This window comes from Hyperolius riggenbachi, chromosome 5, assembly GCF_040937935.1.
Source record: "Hyperolius riggenbachi isolate aHypRig1 chromosome 5, aHypRig1.pri, whole genome shotgun sequence".
Lineage (NCBI taxonomy): Eukaryota > Metazoa > Chordata > Amphibia > Anura > Hyperoliidae > Hyperolius > Hyperolius riggenbachi.
The window spans coordinates 90219146-90238964 of NC_090650.1; the positions used below are offsets into that span (position 1 = coordinate 90219146).

Consider the following 19819-nt stretch of genomic DNA (forward strand, 5'->3'; position numbering starts at 1 on the left):
CAGCAGCAACAGCAGCCACCCGCCCTCCTGCTCCTCCAGCAGCACCAGCAGGAGTGCGGAAACGCACTGCTCCTCCCCCCTCTGCAACTCCTGCCGCCGACACTGAGGCCTGTTCTGGCAGCCAGTCCTCAGTGGCCTCCTCTGCTGTGTCTGCTGATTCCCGTGTCAGCAAAAGGCCACGCCAGAGCCTTTTGAGCGAGTCCTTCCAGGGGGTGGTTAGGGCTCTGCCTCCCAGCAGCCGTCGCGTGCGGCAGCTGAACGGCTTGCTGGCACGGGCCATGTGCTCCCAACTCCTGCCGTACACGCTCGTGCAGGAGGGGAGCGACATTCGTGCGCTGCTTGCTTGCGCAGCCCCAGACTGGCAGCTCCCCAGCAGACACTTCTTTGCCCGCAAGGCCATTCCTGCACTGCACCGCTTTGTGATGGCCAATGTGGAGCGAGGGCTGGAGCACGCGGTTGGTGAAAGGGTCCACGTCACCATGGACTCCTGGAGCAGCCGCTTCGGGACAGGCCGCTACCTGTCCTTCACTGTCCACTGGGTCAGCTTGGTGGAAGGGGGTGAGGATGGGAGAGCAGCAGCGGGCACAGCAGCAGCAGCAACACAGTGGGTGGTGCCACCCCGCAGGGTCAGGGGAACTGCAGCAGGTTCCTCCGATCCTCTGCCATCCTCCGGCACACCTGGCCAAACCCCCCGCCTCAGCAGCAGCGTGAAGGCCCGCCACTGCCAAGCGCTGCTGCACTTGGTCAGCCTTGGGAAGACCAAGCTGACGGCAACCCATGTGTTGGCCAAACTCCAGGAGCAGGAAAGGATTTGGCTGACCCCCAGAGGCCTCAGAGTCGGAGAGGTGGTGGCCGACAATGGGGCCAATCTGGTTGCCGCAATAGACAGGGGAAACCTGACCCACATCCCCTGTCTTGCCCACGTGCTGAACCTGGTGGTGCAGAAGTTCCTGCGCACCTACCAGGGGATGGGCGAACTGCTGGAAACGGCAAGGAATGTTGTGCGTCACTTCCGGCGCTCGGCTGCAGCCTGTGCGAGCCTGGAAGACGTGCAAAAGGAGCTGGATCTGCCACGCCATCGGCTGATCCTTGACGTTCCGACTCGCTGGAACTCCACCCTGGCGATGTTGGAGCGTCTGGTTGAACAGAGGCACGCTGTCAAACAGTACCTTGCCCTGGCCACTGTTTCCGCAGCTCAGAGAAGGGACAAGACCAGCAACATCCCGTCCATCGTCCCCGATGATGACTGGAGGCACATGCAGCAGGTGTGCTTAGTGCTGGCTCCCTTCCTGCAGGCCACAAACATGGTGAGCAGGGACCATGCTATGGTCTGCGAGTGGGTGCCCCTGGTTTCTCTGCTGAACAGGGCCCTCGATGCTTTGCTGGAACAGGGAGCGGCAGCCTTGGACCAGCAGGAGCGGCAACCAGCTGCGCAGTCCACCTCTGAGGGGGAGGAGGAGGAGGACTTGGTGGAGGTCCCTGACCTGGCTGCTGATGAGGGGGATCAGCACAGCGCAGCTGAGTTGGTGCGGGGGTGGAGAGAGGATGAGGCGGCAGAGGAGGAGGATGAGGACAGCACTGACGTCGATGTGCCAGCAGACGTGGCCCGCCTCTTCCCAATGGCAGCGCACATGCTGACGTGCCTGCGCAGGGACCCCAGGGTGATCCAGATGAAGCAGAGGGAGGACATCTGGATCAGCATGATGTTGGACCCACGCCTCAAGGGGAAGTTGAGCCAGTTCCTGCCGCCTGCAGGAGGAGACCCAGCGCAACAAATAAGGAGCTTGCAGCAGGCCCTTGTTGAGCGCTTGGAGGAAGCCTTCCCCCAGCCTTCCACCCCCACTGTCCAGCAGCCAGCACAGAGGCAGCAGCAGGTGCCTGCATCCAGCAGCAGCAAGCGCCCCACAGACCTGCTGTCTCTCAGCCACGAGCTCTACAGGACTGTAGAGGCTCCGGCAGCAGTGACTAGAGAGGAGATGCATGCAGCAGCATCCTCCTCCGGTCACAGCCAGCGCCTGACCCGCATGGTGGCTGACTACATGGGGTCGTACAGCGGGCTTGACAGCGATGCCCCTGTTGATCCCATGGAGTATTGGGTCAAGCGCATGGAGATCTGGAGCGAGCTGGCGCAGTACGCCCTGGAAGTGCTGTCCTGCCCCCCTTCCAGCGTGCTGTCCGAGCGCTGCTTCAGTGCAGCTGGTGGCGTGGTCACCGAGAAACGCTCACGTCTGTCTCACAAGTCTGTGGACAGACTGACGTTTCTCAAGATGAACCAGGCGTGGGTGGAAGGCGAGTTCCTGGCCCCTGTTGTCGGCGAGAGGGGGACATGAACTGGCTGCCGGAACCATCGTTAATGTGCCTTACCACCCTTTACCACCTCCTGGCTCCTGCTCACTAAGCCAGCCTGGTTCACTTTGACTATTACGTCGCCTGCAGCCACACAATTTACACCTACAGTGGGCTGCTGTGTACTGCCCTTCTGCTGTCTGTCTGTGTTTCCCACTGCCAGGGTACACAGAATTACCTTCTTCTGCTGCCACTCTGCCACCAGCTATTACGTCAAACAATAGCTATATTGGTTGTAAAACCAAAAACCAAAAAACCATAAAAAAAAAAAAAAAGGTTTAATTTTTCTGAGGTGCCCGGGTTGAAAACTGTGTTGTCCCAGTTGTGTATTGGACACAATGTGGGCTGCACGACCGCTGTCTGGGACCTCCTGTTGTGTTTATTTACAGCCCTGGTATCACCGCTAGGTACCAGGGCTATTATGTCACGCTGCCTACCTGCTGCCACACTCACACTGCTCCTCCATACCTCCTCCTGCTGCTGCTGCTGCTGTCTGTCTGTGTTTCCCACTGCCAGGGTACACAGATGATTTACCTTCTGCTGCCACTCTGCCACCAGCTATTACGTCAAACAATAGCTGCTCACATTACTCCTCCATTCCTCCTGCTGCTGTTGCTGTCTGTCTGTGTTTCCCACTGCCAGGGTACACAGAATTACCTTCTGCTGCCACTCTGCCACCAGCTATTACGTCAAACAATAGCTATATTGGTTGCAAAACCAAAACCAAACAAACCATTAAAAAAAAAAAAAAAGGTTTAATTTTTCTGAGGTGCCCGGGTTGAAAACTGTGTTGTCCCAGTTGTGTATTGGACACAATGTGGGCTGCACGACCGCTGTCTGGGACCTCCTGTTGTGTTTATTTACAGCCCTGGTATCACCGCTAGGTACCAGGGCTATTATGTCACGGCGAGCTGCCTGCCTCATTGACTGCCTGCTGCCACACACTCATCCTCCTCCTCCTGCTGCTGAATTTACCTCCTGCTGTCTTTGTGTTTCCACTGCCAGGGAGCACATACAATGGCGCTTCCAACATGCGTGCGCCCACCAGCTATTTGTTACGCTCAAAAATAGCTGCATTTCTTTAAAAAAAAAATTGAAAAGAGAAATACGTGAAGAAGAAGAAGACGATATTGAAAAAGAAGGAGAAGGAGAAGATGAAGATGAAGAAGAAGATGAAGATGAAGAAGATGATGAAGAAGAAGATGAAAAAGAAGAAGAAGATGAAGAAGATGAAGAAGATGAAGAAGAAGAAGAAGATGATGAAGAAGAAGAAGAAGATGATGAAGAAGAAGAAGAAGAAGAAGAAGAAGACAATATAGAAGAAGAAGAAGAAGATATAGAAGAAGAAGATCTAGAAGAAGAAGAAGAAAGATAAAGAAGAAGAAGAACAAGTATATACAGTAACACTACTGAACAAAATTAAGGACACAACTTCTCTTTCCACATTTTTTTTTAAAGGAACATCCCCACATAATCACTTGCTGTTGTTACTTGGAAAAAAAGATGTTTCTTGCATCATTCACCCTCAAAACAAGTGTTGGAAGCTATTTAAGGCCAATTCGAATAGTCAGCTCGAATAGTGAGCTCGAATACCGACTCGAATAGTGAGCTCGAAGTCCGAGGTCGAATCGAATAGTAAAAATTATTCGACTCGAATATTCGACTGACCTCGAATAATTTACTATTCGAATTCGACCAAACTCGAATTTTAAAAAGGGGTATTTGAGCATCACTACTGTTCTTTATTGTTCTTTGTTATAACTGATTTTTCCCTTGCCTCTTTGCACTTCCCACATATTTAAAGTCCAGCTGCAGAGCTGTGGAAAGGGTGATGGGTGCATAGTGGCATGGAAATGTATTGTGCAGGCTGAGGGTGCAACTCATTCCAATTTACATACAAATCTAGTGCACATTTTATACAGCTTTGAACTGGGCCAAGCAAATTTGACAGGAGGTGGTGTATTTAATTGGGCCATTCCCAAGCTGCATATAATTTGCTATACATTTGTATAGACCTGAGTTATTTGCATCTCATCATTAGCCATCTCTAATCCAGACACTGGCTGGCTCTGTTAAAGCGGTATAAAACCCTGACATAATATTCAATAAAAACATGTTTTCTACTTATGCCATACGGTTATTATATTTGCATTTGTGCATACGTATTATTATTCATTTAGAAATTACAAGTTCCCAAAAGTACAGATTTTTGCTTTGAGAGCTGCCATTGCATTTTATTCATAACTGGTTTTATTCATCTTGTATTGAAGGCAGAAATGCTTTGAATGTCTGTCTGTGTCCAGGAGCTTCTGCACAGTCAGAGAATGTGTCACATTCCTCACTTGATACAATTAAGTAAACACAAGATAACATTATCTCCATTTCGGATGCGTCCAGCTTTCTCTGCACTGAACTTTCAAGCCCTGTGTTTAACTAATTGAATGCTGTTCTTTTAAAAAAAACGGTGGTAGTATATAATATGCTGTAAATAATTTTGTAGAGCAAAGAAGAAATGCTGGGTTTCATTTCGCTTTAATGGCAGGGAAGTAGCAATAGCCAAAGTAGCCATAGCAACTGTTATGGGGCCCTGGAGCAAAGGGGGCCCAAGCGTTAATGTGTTCACTATTTATTTTCCTGTTTTTCTCCATGCTCTGGCTTTATCTTAGTGCCTATAGAGTGTTTGCAGTGTGCATTACATAGGAATGTACATTGGCCAGACAACAGATATCCCATAGGATAGGGGCAGGTTGAATTGGTCTTGAGTGCCTAGATTTGACGGCCCCATCTAAATTCTGCTATGGGGCCCCATAATCTGTAGCTACGTCTCTCTGGTTAAAGGGAACCTAAACTGAGAATGATATGGATTTTTCCTTTTAAAATAATACCAGTTGCCTGACTATCCTGCTGATCCCGTGTCTCTAATACTTTTAGCCACAGCCTCTCAACAAGCATACAGATCAGGTGCTCTGACTGGATTAGCTGCATGCTTGTTTTAGGCATGTGATTCAGCCACTACTGCAGCCAAAGAGATCAGCAGGACTGACAAGCAGCTGGTATTGTTTAAAAGGAAACATCCATATCCCTCTCATTAAAAGATTACCAAAATTATAAATTACAGTTTGCTTTAAACCTAATACGTTGCCAAAATATATAGAATCATATATGATAAAGTGTGATTTTCTCACCCCCAGGGTCAGTATTCCACATATGGTCTTGAAATCCCCTCCCCAGTGTGAAATTGGGCCCTGGCCTTTTATTTTCTTTCTTTTCCAAACCATATGTGCAAAGGATGCTGGGGGATTGATGTCATAACTCCACCCCTCATGACCATGTGATCTAATCTAGGCAGACAGACAGACATCTGAAATAAGAATAGAATCTGAATAATAAGGCTGCAGCAGTTTTCCTGTCTCTTCTCTCTCCTACACGCTGTGAAAAGAGGGAGGGGCAGGGGAGTTAACCAGTCTGGAGGGGAGGACACAAAGCTTCACCATTAGGATAAATAAGAAAGTGCTACTTACAGATATAAATATGAGTCTCTTCTGTCCACTATAATGTACCAGATGTAAACTTTGTATGTTCATCGAACTGTACAGAGTGCATAGACTACATATATGTATTGCCATTCAGACCTTTTTTTTGGGCTGGAGGTGGTCTTTAACCAATTAACCTTCCTGGACGTAAAAGTTACGTCCAGGAGGCCATGTGCGCTCCCGCTCGCCCCCGCGGCCGATCGCACACATGCACGCGTGCTCCCGTCCCACGGTTCGTTAGCCAGGCAATCAGTGAATCGGGCTATGGTGCCCGATCACTGATTCCTCTCCCCCGCAGAAAAAGCGACAGCTTCTCTCGGAAGCTTCGAGTTTTCTGGCTCTAGCGTCCCTCTAAGCGTACATGTTACGCTTAGAGTGACATCACTAAACAAACTCATGGCTGCCATCTTGTGGCCAAAAAGTAAAACTACACCTAAATATAAAAATACACATTATTTACACTTAAAAATGACAATTTACATCCCACCCTCCAAAAAATACCCGCATAAAATGTTTAATAAAAAAACAAAAAACATTACAATAAAAAAAACAACAACATGTAAATATTTACCTAAGGGTCTAAACTTTTTAAATATCAAAGTAAAGATGAAATATTTCTATTTTTTTTTTAAATTATAAGCTTGTAAATAGTGATAGATGCAAAACGGAAAAAAATACACTTTTATTTCCAAATAAAATATTGTCGCCATACATTGTGATAGGGACATAATTTAAATTGTGTAATAACCGGGACAAATAGGCAAATACAAAATATGGGTTTTAATTATGGAGACATGTATTATTTTAGAACTATAATGGCCGAAAACTGAGAAATAATGAATTTTTTCCGTTTTTTTCTTATTCTTCCTGTTAAAATGCATTTACAGTAAAGTGGCTCTTAGCAAAATGTACCCCCCAAAGAAAGCCTAATTGGTGGTGGAAAAAACAAGATATAGATCAGTTCATTGTGATAAGTAGTAATAAAGTTATAGGCTTATGAATGGGAGGTGAACATTGCTCGGATGCATAAAGTGAAAACGACTGAATGTGAAGTGGTTAAGGTTCCCTTTAACTCTCTGCTGGCACCTTCTTCTCGTATGGCGTACAGGTAACAATTGACATTATGCTGCTGGCATGGGCAACACTACACTGGGCACGCTGGGTCACTGCCCCCCGCGGGAATCACTATGTCCCCCCTGAGCTCCCCTCCTGCTCAGTAACATACAGTTAACTGTTTCCAGGTCCCAGCAGCATACACTGAACAGGATGGGGTCTGTAAAAAACTCTCCATATCAGCCTGAGTTGTAGGCATTAAAAAAAAAATAAGGGTCTTATATATTTGCCATAACTACCTCACAATCCTTGCAAGATCTCTTGTAATTAATGTATGTGAATGACACTCATATTTGCAAAAAAAAACAAAAAACCTCCCTACCTCCTTCTGGTTGTATGTTCTAGCATTGTCACTCAACAGGAGTCAGAAGAAGGCTTACAAGCTGAAAGCTTACTGTTTTTCTTTTAAAATTGCCAATAAAATTGTATTATCGCGATTCAAAACTTCCTGTCTGTAAAATACAAGCTCTAGTCTGCAGCAACACACACAGTGTTTCTCTCCCCCCGGCCTCTTCCCGCTCCCCTTGCTTGTAGAGTCACAGACACAGGCTGGGGCTGGAATGGTTTGTCTGTGACCTGTCCACTCAGGAGCCGCTTGCTAGCAAGTAAGTATTAAAGCATGCCAGCCAACTATCCAAGTACATCTATAGGTAAATTTTCTTCCATAATAGCACCATCATTTGGACAATAAGCTCTGCTCAAAAGCCTCTAAGTTCTATTTGTGATCTGTAAATGTGGTTCCTATCATTGATGAACCAGTTAGCCTTAAAGAGAATCTGAAGCGAGATAAAAATGTGCTTTTCACCTTATATTCAACAGAGGCATGTTTGCCACAGCTAAAACGCTGCTATCCAGCAGCAGAATAGGGGGTCTTTACCCCCCAAATCCCCTCCGTGGTGTCCGGGGATCGCTTCCTGTTGAGGCAGGGCTAATGGCCGCAGCCCTGCCTCTCATCGCGTCTATCAGCGCTGATCGCCGCCTCTCCCCCGCCCCTCTCAGTCTTCCTTCACTGAGAGGGGCGGAGGAGCGACTCTCCTCCGCCCCTCTCAGTGAAGGAAGACTGAGAGGGGCGGGGAGAGGTGGCGATCAGCGCTGATAGATGCGCTGAGAGGTCCGCCGCTGATAGACGCGCATGGAGGCAGGGCTATAGCCGAAAGCTCTGCCTCCATGAGCAGCAAAATCTAAGACCAAGTTGGTCATGGATTTTCCAGGGGGGATTTGGGGGGTAAAGACCCCTCCTTCTGCTGCGGGATAACGGCGTTTTAGCAGGGGCAAACATGCCCATGTTAAATATAAGGTAAAAAGCGAGTTTTCAGAGTCTCTTTAAGTTTATCACCTGGGTTAGGCAAAAAATACCTAAAGCTCGCCATACAAACATCAAATCACCCAAATGAGCCCCACCAGCCAGCCATCTTGCCCCCTTTGTGCTCCCCCCCAAAAAAAACTGAAGCTGGAGCTGGAGGTGACACTGGCTGCTGGTGGTCCCTGACCCATAAGTACAGGTCAGATAGAGGACAGCAAATAGACTGTCACAGAGGCAGCCTACGGTCTTTTCAACACTATTACATGTAGTGGACTTGATAGTGGGTCAAATACTAAATGGCTCCACTCATCATGGAGAAATGTCTGGTTGGGTTGCTCTTTAATTTTTCTCATCGACATTCACCAGATTAACCTACAACATCATCCTCAAATTTATTATCATTTTTTTTTGTGAACATCTTAAATTATGTGAGTTAACTTGCAGTAAACATCCTCATGTGATAATAAAGATTCCTAATCCTTTCTTCTAACCTGTGCTCCATTCGTGCAGTGCCCATTCTATTCGATAGTTCAGTAGATATGAGATGATTAAGTGGCTTCACAGCTCACATTTGTCTTTTCCTTGCAGTTCCTGATCTGTGGGGTGTGCGGCATCTTCTGTGCAAAGAAGAAATCTGGACTTATAGTAAGTATTCCTTCATACGGAGGTCTGAAAGACAGGGTCCAAAATCTATCTTTTTTAAGGTGTACAACAAAATTATAGCTCATTTTTTAACCTTTTCGGGACCGGCCACCTACCCCCCCCTTGAGGACCAGGCATTTTGCGCGGGAAGGGGGTGCACGCGTTTGGGGGGGTCAGGTGGCCGGATCCCGTCTGAAGCTGCCTGGATTTTGTGTCCCCCCATGGTGGCCTGTGCCCCCCCCTTCTGCCAGCAGCCCTTACTTACCTTCCAGGCTCCAGCGATGAGCCGCATGGGACCCTCTTCTCCGGCCGGCATCTCCGTTCTGTCTGACGATCAGTTCCGGGTCGCGGCCGGGACCCGGCGCTGACGTCAGACGGAGCGGAGATGCCGGCTAGAGCGGAGGGGGGTGCCGATCGTCGCGGGGACGGCAGGGAGGTGAATGGATCCTCTTCTTTTCCCCCCTGCCGCTGCAGCTGTCAAACTGATCACTGCGATCCGACGGCGATCGTAGTGATCACGTGATCAGTAGCCATACGCGATGGCTGCTGATCACTCGGGGGAGATGTCGGCTGTCACATGACAGCTTAATCTCCCCCTCCGGGTGCGCACGATCGCGTCGGGAGCGGAAATTGCGGGCCGGCGTAGATCCTACGTCGCATCAGGCTAGAACAGCCACAAGTGCGGCGTAGAATCTAATGCACGTGGTCCCGAAAAGGTTAAATAATAATGTCTGAAAGAATGAGATGAATGGATGAATAATACCTACATGGCCATAATTCAGCATGCCAGCTTTGGGTTGAGATTATCAAGTTATTCTACAGAAATTCTCCTCTGGGAGAATTCATGGAGGCGCATGATTGATTGATCAGGTGACTCTTTATTTTGTCTCTGATTAACCTGACTGAAGGGAGATCTCGTCAGTTGAATGCTGAGAGCAGGTTGAGCAATCTCTTATTTACTATCTCATCAGGGACTCTGCGTAGGGAGGGGGCACTCGGGGAGGGGAGTGGGCTGCCTTTCCATCACGAGGCACCTGTAGGCACGTGCCTACAGTGCCTTATGGTAAATCCGGCACTGGGTAACATCAGTAGTAGAGGTACCTATATATGACATATTGGAGCTCATAACAGGAAAAAGCTTGAAAGTGTTCACAGTTTCCTATAAATATATGTTAGACTCAGTGGCGTACCTAGGGCATTTGGCACCCGGTGCTGGGTATTGAAAGACACCCCCCCCCCCTAAAAAAAATGGGAGTGACCACAACCTGCGGCGTGCTTCGTGGAAAAAATTGGCGTGGTCATGACCGGATGAGGGCGGAGCTAACTGTAATTTAAAATATTAGCTAGTATAGTTGCCCCAGTATAGCTAGTAGTTTCCCCCAGAATAGCTGCCCCCAGTGTAGCTAGTATAGTTGCCCCCAATGAAGTTAGTATAGTTACCCCCAGTATAGCTAGTTTAGTTGCCCCCAGTATATAGCTAGTATAGTTGCCCCAGTATAGCTAGTATAGTTGCCCCCAGTATAGCTGGTATAGTTGCCCCTAGTATAGCTGCCCCCAGTATAGCTAGTATAGCTGCCCCCAGTATAGCTGCCCCCAGTATAGCTGGTATAGTTGCCCCCAGTATAGCTGGTATAGTTGCCCCCAGTATAGCTAGTAGAGCTGCCCCCAGTATAGCTAGTAGAGCTGCCCCCAGTATAGCTGCCCCCCAGTATAGCTAGTTTAGTTGCCCCCAGTATAGCTGCCCCCAGTATAGCTAGTATAGCTGCCCCCAGTATAGCTAGTATAGCTGCCCCCAGTATAGCTAGTATAGCTGCCCCCAGTATAGCTAGTATAGCTGCCCCCAGTATAGCTGGTATAGTTGCCCCCAGTATAGCTGGTATAGTTGCCCCCAGTATAGCTGGTATAGTTGCCCCCAGTATACCTGGTATAGTTGCCCCCAGTATAGCTAGTATAGCTGCCCCCAGTATAGCTGCTCCCAGTATAGCTGGTATAGTTGCCCCCAGTATAGCTGGTATAGTTGCCCCCCAGTATAGCTAGTATAGTTGCCCCCAGTATAGCTAGTATAGTTGCCCCCAGTATAGCTAGTTTAGTTGCCCCCCAGTATAGATGCCCCCAGTATAGCTAGAATAGTTGCCCCCAGTATAGCTGCCCCCAGTATAGCTGGTATAGTTGCCCCCAGTATAGATGTCCCTGGAGGGGGAAAGCAGCGCTAGAAGGAGGGGCAGTGGGGGCAGCGGTGGGGAGGGGGGAAATATCCCCCCCCTCTCTCACCTGGGACCCCTCCTTCTGCCTCTCTCCCCCTCCATTCAGCGTGGCAAGTGCGCGCGGGCTCGGCGGCGGGGGCACATGCGCAGAATTACTCACCACGTCCACGTTCCAAGCCCCGGCAGCGTCATGTCGTCACAGATCTCCGCCTTCAATGAAGGCGGAGATCTGTGACGACATGACGCTGCCGGCGCTTGGAACGCGGAAGTGGTGAGTAATTCTCCGCACATCTCCCCGCCGTCAAGCCCGCACTTGCCACGCTGAATGGAGGGGGAGAGAGGCAGAAGGAGGGGTCCCAGGTGAGGGAGGGGGGGGGGATATTTCCCCCCTCCCCACCGCTGCCCCCACTGCCCCTCCTTCTAGCGCTGCTTCCCCCTCCTGCTCTGTGCTGTGGGGGGTCGTGGCGACACCCCCCTGGGTGTCTGTCACCCGGTGCGCCCCGCCCCCCTGCGCACTACAGTAGGAACGCCACTGGTTAGACTCCCTTGATGCGATAAATTAGAGAACTACATAATATCAACATTGAGTTACACCATTGTAGATAAATCTTTAAAGGAAAATGTGGAACATGCAAATAAATTCGAAAGATCTGAACAAACGACCGAGTACCCATCCGCCACCCGAGCCATATCTAACATACCGAATATTTAATCAAAGACAAGCCTAGGGCTTATCCACAGCTAGATCATCCTCAAGGAAGACATATTAACAAGAGGAATGCAAGTTACATCATACAGAGAGACCCATCACTGATTTATATTCAGGAGAATCCTGAAACTCATACCACACAGCCCAAACACGGGAGATCATTTCAACTCTATCATTGGCAATATAGATCAGTTCTTCGACCACTTTGATTTTCTCAAGTCTAAGGAACCACTGTTTGATGGTTGGAGAAGATGTGTTTTTCTATAAAGCTGGGATAACAGCATGTGCTGCATTTAGTAAATGGGGAATAATGGATTTTTTGTAGCTTTTTAGAGAATGGATAGATCCATGTAGTAAATAGATTTCAGCTTTAAAAGGGAGTGGCTCACCCCAAATTTTAGCTACATGACTATGAACCGGTTTACATTAGGATTGGACACCAGGGCAATCCTACATAATATGAAGAATGTCTCCCGAGGCACCCAAACATCTCCAACATTTTGAATCAACTGAGGAGATCTTACGCAATTTGAACGGGGTCCTGTACCAGGACGTCAAGAATTTGTAGTTTTGTTTTTGCATCGAAACATTCAGCGATGTTTTGTGTGCCAAGAGAAACATCTTTTACCACTGAAGAGGAGAAAATGTAGTAACTACGCCACTCCTCTTGAAAATGCAGTAACTCTGTGTCATCATAGTCATTAAAACGGTCGTAGATCCTGGATATTATATGCTTATGTGATTCTTTAGAATTGCATTTCTGTTCAAAAGCCGTATATTTATGATTGAGATGTTCTTTGAGGGGAGATGAGCATAGAAAATGTCTAATTTGAATGTATTCCCATAATTTTAATGGGGTCGGGGCCGTTACATTTTTGCAAGCATCAGTGGAGTTTACAGAACCATTCATTGTAAAATCCCCCAATCTAGGAGCCTGACTTTTGATCCATCCCCTTAGGAAGCTTTTAGACAGGCCAGGAGGAAAAAGGGAGTTAGAGAGCAAGGGAGTTATCGGACCTGATAGGTGAGACAGAGTATAGTGCTTAGAGGAGTGGCGTAGCGCCCCAATTGAGGCTGAGAGAACAGACACATTATCATTATTATTTTTTTTATATATTGCCAACATCTTCATGTTATGTTAGTTGATGTTGTATACTGTATTCTTTTAAAGTTGCAAACCTGAACTTTAGCTTTCAAGCAAACCCATGTAGCCAGAAAATGCCATGATAAAGTACCAGTACATAATCAGATGTGATTTCTGGCTTGTCCTTGTTTATTTGAGGTTTAGCTTAAAGAGAATCTGTATTGTTAAAATCGCACAAAAGTAAACATACCAGTGCGTTAAGGGACATCTCCTATTACCCTCTGTCACAATTTCGCCGCTCCCCGTCGCATTAAAAGTGGTTAAAAACTGTTTTAAAAAGTTTGTTTATAAACAAACAAAATGGCCACCAAAACAGGTTAAAAACTGTTTTAAAAAGTTTGTTTATAAACAAACAAAATCGCCACCAAAACAGGAAGTAGGTTGATGTACAGTATGTCCACACATAGAAAATACATCCATACACAAGCAGGCTGTATACAGCCTTCCTTTTGAATCTCAAGAGATCATTTGTGTGTTTCTTTCCCCCTGCAGCTCTCATGCACTGAAGTTTCAGGCTGCTCTTTTCTTCCTGCAAACAGCTTTGCCCTTGTCTGAATTTCCTCAGTATGTGAAAGCCCAGCCAGCTCAGAGGACGATTTATCCAGCTTGTAAAAGATAAGAGAGAAGAGAGAAGCTGCTCTAATCTAAATAACACACAGGCAGTGTGCATAGAGGGGCCTGGAAGGGGGAGTTCATAGCAGAACCACAACACTGAAGAACTTGGCAGCCTTCCAGACACAGGCCGACAAGTCTGACAGGGGAAAGATACATTGATTTATTACAGAGACTGTGATAGCAGAAAGTGCTGCAGTGAGCCAGAACACATTAGAACAGCTTTTGGAACTTGTAGGATGATAAAAAACAGGATGCAATTTTTGTTACGGAGTCTCTTTAAGTCTGCCAAGACATACAAATAAAACCCCATCTCCCAACTCTCACTGTTTATATAGTTATCCAGCTTTCCTTTGACCCACAGTAACGTTATCAGTGTGAAAATCAATATTCTCCTGTCACCAGGACTGTATTTAAGCCAAGGCCACATAGGCCATGACCTAGGGCACCACAGGATCAAGAGCGGGTGGGGAGCAGGGTATGCTAGGGGGAAGTGAAGGGTCATCTTGCTACCTATACATGCTATCTATACTGAAGGGGGGAGGGTCATCTGGCTTCTTATACTAGAGAGATGGGGGGAGGGGGAGATTATCAGAAAACTTATACTAGAGTGAAGGGGGGGGGGGTCATCAGGCTATCTAAACTTGAGGATGGTGGGAGGGCCATCTGGCTACCTATACTGGAGGGGGGTTATCTGGATACCTATACTGGAGGGGGGGGGGGGTCATCTGGCTATCCATACTGAAGGGGGGCAGCTGGTAACAGTGGCCTTGGGTGGTAAAGATTACAAATCCGGTCCTGCACGTCACATTCATTGAGTTCTGGAACCTACCATCTTGCATAAAAATGTAATGTCCAGTTTTATTTGTAAGCTCCACAAAGCTATTTTTAGACTGCACAGCTTTTAGTCTCTGTTCCTAAACCCTCATACATACCATAGATAATCTTTGGCTGGTATGTTTTTGGGGTACTTTGGCCAAGAATCTAGATTGTTTAGAGCTCCACAAGATCTGTTAAGTATTAAATAAAAAAATTACCTTACATTGTAGAACAATCACACCACAATGGAACGTATCATGTATGAAAGGGGCCTATAGTCTGTTCTACCTACTGCACTGTGCTGAGGTATTTTCTATGTCTTTCTCTCCCGCTGTAGATGATTCTGTTCTCTGCCTGCTGCATCTGTGGACTCATCGGAGGCATCCTAAACATCCAGTTCCTGAGAGCCCTCTCCAAGCGCTCCCCTCTGCACCTCGCATCTATGTCACTAGCATGTATAGGCATCAGCGGCTGCACCATTTCCACATGGCTCACATGCCGACTGGCCAGTTATGAGCAAAGAAGGATGTTTCTAGAAAGAGAACATTCACTTCATCACTCTCATGAAATGACAGAGAAGGTAAGACATTGACCTGTATGTATGGCGTGGGCTTATTTTACAACTGACTAAAAAAGAAGAGCCTTGGTAAGACTGGACATATTGAATCAATACTTGCAGCACTTTTACTGCTGTCTGTGCAAGATCATTGTGTGCATAGGTTTAGGAGGGCCAAGGGTTACTGTGGAAACCTGTATGGAGGCCTCCAGGAGATTTTGACAAATGCCCACAGACTGCGTACCAATAGATAAAATAAAACAAAGTACCTCTTCACTTTTGTGTACAAGACTTCTCAGGAGCCTCTCTCAACATCTGAAATTTCTTTCAATGGCACATCTGTTATTCTCCAACCCTTGAAAGCTATAACTGAGTCCTTAAAACCCATCTTTTTAGATAAGCAATCAAACCTTGGCCTTTCCTTTCAGCATCTGGCAAAGCTTTGCTTCTTGCAGAATATTATTGAAAAACTCCACCTTTGGATATACAGCTTACACATTGCCCACCTTGTTTTTTCACCCTTTTGCATTACATTGAAAGCTTGTGTGGACAGGGTTCTCACCCTTTTATTTATTGTAATTTCCTATGTGCTTTTTTAGACACAATGCACTAGTCTCTTTTGTCTGTCATCTTTGTATTATGTATCATTGTCTGTGTTTGTTTTTTTACTTTATAAAGCCTGATGGAAGGTAATAATGCTATATAATTCAATAATAATTATATTAAACATGTGTATTACCCATCATATTATAGTCACTAATAACATAAGAGAGATCTATGCTCTATAGTACATAGTCACATAGTTATTTGGGTTGAAAAAAGACATACGTCCATCGAGTTCAACCAGAAAATAACTCGCTGGATGTACGTCCGCATGATACACAATTTATCTGGCAGCCCTCAAAGTACACAACATGTAAGGGACTTTTGATGTAGCAACTGTTTCTTCTAAAAGAAAGATGAAGTTTACTAACGATGAGTAAATTATGAGCACTTTCACACTATACCCTTTGCGTTGCGAATCCTGAAAAGTAGAATCACAACGCAACATAATCAAAAGTTACATCGCACTTTGCCAATTTGATGTGCTGCATACAGTGAAGTATACAATCCATAGACGTATGCTTGCACTGCAACCGTGACCATGCATGTTGGCCAGTAAAGCTTAGCACAGCACCCCAAACGCACCAGTGTGAAAGTTGTATAACTTACGTGCATTACGTTATAGTGGTTTGCTGTATAATGCACGCCTTGAGTGTGAACTGCAGTGGAAACTGGACAAAGACTTAAATGCAAAGCCTCCATGCAGCTAGTTAGAATAGGGTGATCCATTACAATGCTGTACAGTGAACAGGCCCCTTCAATCGTTTGGGCAGTGAGTTGACATGCAGAATTATTCTGCAATGCAACTGTTGCAGTGTGAACAAGCTCTGCATGATTGGCAGGTAGGGGTTTGACTGTAAGGAAAATGCTTTGCAACTGGGAGAAGTAGAAAAAAATATATATTTATGACCAAGATTAATCTAAATAGGTGAGATTTGTGCAAAAAAAAATCCAATGGCAATATTTTCATTGCACAATGAGTTCACCTTTAATAAATTTCAACACCAGTCAAAAAGAAACTGCAGTTTTATTCAGGTGCTTTAACCACTTAAGGACTGTGGTGTTAACCCCCCGAGTGACCAGGCCATTTTTACTTAATTAGCCCACTGCAGCTTTAAGGCAAAGCTGCAGGGCCGCAAAACACAGCACACAAGTGATTCCCCCCTCCTTTTCCCCTCCCTCCCTCCCCCCAGCCGACCAATCACGCGATCGGCTCTCATAGGCTTCAGGCTATGAGAGCCAATCGCTCTCCAGTGTCCCAGGGGGACAGCCATGTCACACGGCTGTCCCCAGTACAGCGCTGCTGCCGATCGCATCGCTGTACAAAGTAAGTAAATGGCGAAACCGTCGGAGACTGAAGGCAGGGCGGAGCTCCACCCCCCGAGCAGGAGATGCGCACGCATCCTGCGCACAATCTCTTGCTAGCCCCATAGAAGACCGTTCACGCCAATGGGCGTGGAGCGGTCCTGGGGCTGCCGCACTGCTCACGCCAATTGGCGTGGAGCAGTCGGCAACAGGTTAAATAAGAAAACATGTTACTGTAAATATAAAGACTTCCTTGAGTACACTGATGGTGCGAGTTTGTATAGTGTCCCCATGCCTCTCACAAGAGGAAACAAAACATATTATGTGTTTCCAAGTTAGTGGAAGGGTTAAAATTAAACCTTCACTTCATTTGATAAGTTGGGGTGGCCCTGCCTAGTAGAACTCACAGAGAAGTATGTGATCAGTTTAATCAGCTAATGGACTTGTTCTCCTAGGCAGGGCCATCCCTATTAATAAGATTGTCCTTGCCATTCAAAATTATTACATTGTTTGGCCCTATACTAAGTTAGTAAACAATGCAAAAAAACTGCTATATTCAGGGGGCTTTGTTTGCACAGAAATTGCTTAATTACAAGACAATCTTATATTATGCAATTAGCATTGTTATCAGTTAGCATGAGTGAAGTGTAAATATGCCTTCAAGTGACGTTAGATCAGTCTTTTACTGTTTTATATTATTATTATTTTTATTTTTGCTGTGTTAAATGGTTTAGAGCAACAATTATATTGTAAGTTTCATGCTACTTTAAAGTATATCTACAGGCCTACGCCTGTATGGCTTTCTCAGAAATAAGACACTGTTAAAGGTGATATGATATATTATGGATGTGATCCATATAGTGTTTAACCTAAAGTGGCCACCTCAGGTTCATTCACCTGTAGGAGAAAATCTTCAGCCACAGCCGTCGCTTCCCATCAGAAAACCTAACGGTATGCAGACTATCGATTTGCATTGCGGCCATGAACAGTTACTTCTTAAAGTGTTTCAAACAAGCAACTTTCTTCTCTGCTGTTGTATAAGGAAGGGCTTCCCAACCATGTTCTCAAGTACCACCAACAGTGCAGAGTTCTAAAATAAATAAAAACAATAACTGTTGGCTCACCCCCCACCCCAAGCAACAATCTATTATTACCACCAAAATCTTTATGATAGCACATTCAGACAATCCACTTTCTGGATTTTTGTCCCATTTCCTCAGGTCACTAAATGCCAACAGGATGGCCGTAATAAGCTAAGGACATTTTATCTTGTTATTGCCATACTTCTTTGCACTTAGTAACCTGAGGAAGCTGGAATGAATAGCCTCGAGGATGTGTTGCCTTTTGCTGTAATGAAGTTTTTGACTGTGTTACTGGATTGTGGCTCAATTGAATGCTTAGCCAAGGGCCTAACAAAAGCTGCCGGGACTCTGTCGTCGCAGGGCTAGGGCGGAGTAGTGGCAGCAGAGAGTGATACTTTACCTACTTGCAGCGGCAGGGCAGATCCTCACTCCTTTCTTCAGTGTAGCCATGCTTGTTGCAGCTTGTGATGCCTGTCACATGATGTGCAAGAAGTGCAGCTAGGGGAGGAGCATTGGTTTGCACACACAGGTGTACTGCAATCTTGTCGGGGAGGGGGATGGTTTTGCTGGGAGCCCTGGTTATTAGGGTTTTGTTGGAGTGGGGGGGCACCAATTTCCGTGCTTAGCCACCACTTACAATTTGTATCACTCCTTGGGAACCTCCATACTATTGTAATCAAAGTCAAATACTGATTGACATTAACCCTATCAGAAAGTAGAGATACATTTACTTGTGTTACTTATTTCAAGAGTGGAATTTTACTTTAAGTGGGACAGTTGCATAATTATAGTGTTATTTCTGTGATGCCGGTCAAGTATCCAATTGGCATACAAATTTCATGCAAGTTGTATGTATCCTGAAATGCCTAATCCAAACCGAAAGATAATGCATTTGATTGGTGCATGCAAGATGGACTTATGTGCATTGTATTGTTCATCTTTAGTCATAATGAATACAAAAGAAAAAATAAGGTAGTGTCAACTGGATATCATGTATTTAAGAATGAAACGTTGCGCTGTGGCTAGGGTTTTCAGCACCCGGGGACATAGACAGTTTTTGTGCCCCTCCACCCCAGACAAAATGGGCTTGGCCACAAGTCAGAATGTGGTTGTGGTCATGGGTGGAATCAAATGTACTAATGCTGTATATGTATAGCCATATGTGCCCCCCTTCCCCATTCAGATAGCCTGTTATGCCCCCCTTTAAATAGCCAATTGTGTCCCCCTTTTGATAGCCACATGTGCCCCCCTATATATAGCCAGGTGTGCCCCCCTTTCCCCGTTTAGATAGGCAGATGTGCCCCACTGTAGATAGGCAGATGTGCCCCACTGTAGATAGCCAGATGTGCCCCGTATAGATAGCCAGATGTGCCCCCCTTTCCCTATTCAGATAGGCAGATGTGCCCCACTGTAGATAGCCAGATGTGCCCCCCTTTTCCTGTTCAGATAGGCAGATGTGCCCTACTTTAGATAGGCCGATGTGCACCCCTTTAGATAGCCAGATGTGCCCGCTATTTCTGCTGCTGTTAATGCTTCTGCACTCCTTTGCAGAGGGAAGGAGAGACGCAGGGACACTTCAGGGAACTGCCTCTCCCGCACGTGGGGGTGCAGCAACTGTGCTAAGCGCCCTCACAGTGCTGCCCCTGTGGACATATGTTCCCCCTTGCCCACCCACAGCTACGCCTCTGATTAAATGTGTCCAGTTGAACCAACCTTATTTTTACTTTTGGATCAGGATAGTTTTAAAAAGTAGAGTAGTAATATAATTCTATTCCTAAATAATCCACCAATACATCCATTGACATACTGTACATCGAAGGAGAATTATGGAATTATGGGCAGTGACAT

At 46.3% G+C, this 19819-nt stretch overlaps 1 protein-coding gene across 3 annotated transcripts in view; it reads left to right on the plus strand.

Annotated features, from left to right (window-relative positions):
• Positions 1 to 19819, plus strand: part of TMEM196 (transmembrane protein 196) — a 112375-nt gene that overhangs the window by 73377 nt on the left and 19179 nt on the right. For all 3 annotated transcript variants that reach the window (XM_068235989.1, XM_068235987.1, XM_068235990.1), the window contains exons 2-3: positions 8884 to 8940; positions 14763 to 15005. In XM_068235989.1, the coding sequence (XP_068092090.1) occupies positions 8884 to 8940; positions 14763 to 15005 (300 nt within the window). The remainder of the gene's footprint in view (positions 1 to 8883; positions 8941 to 14762; positions 15006 to 19819) is intronic.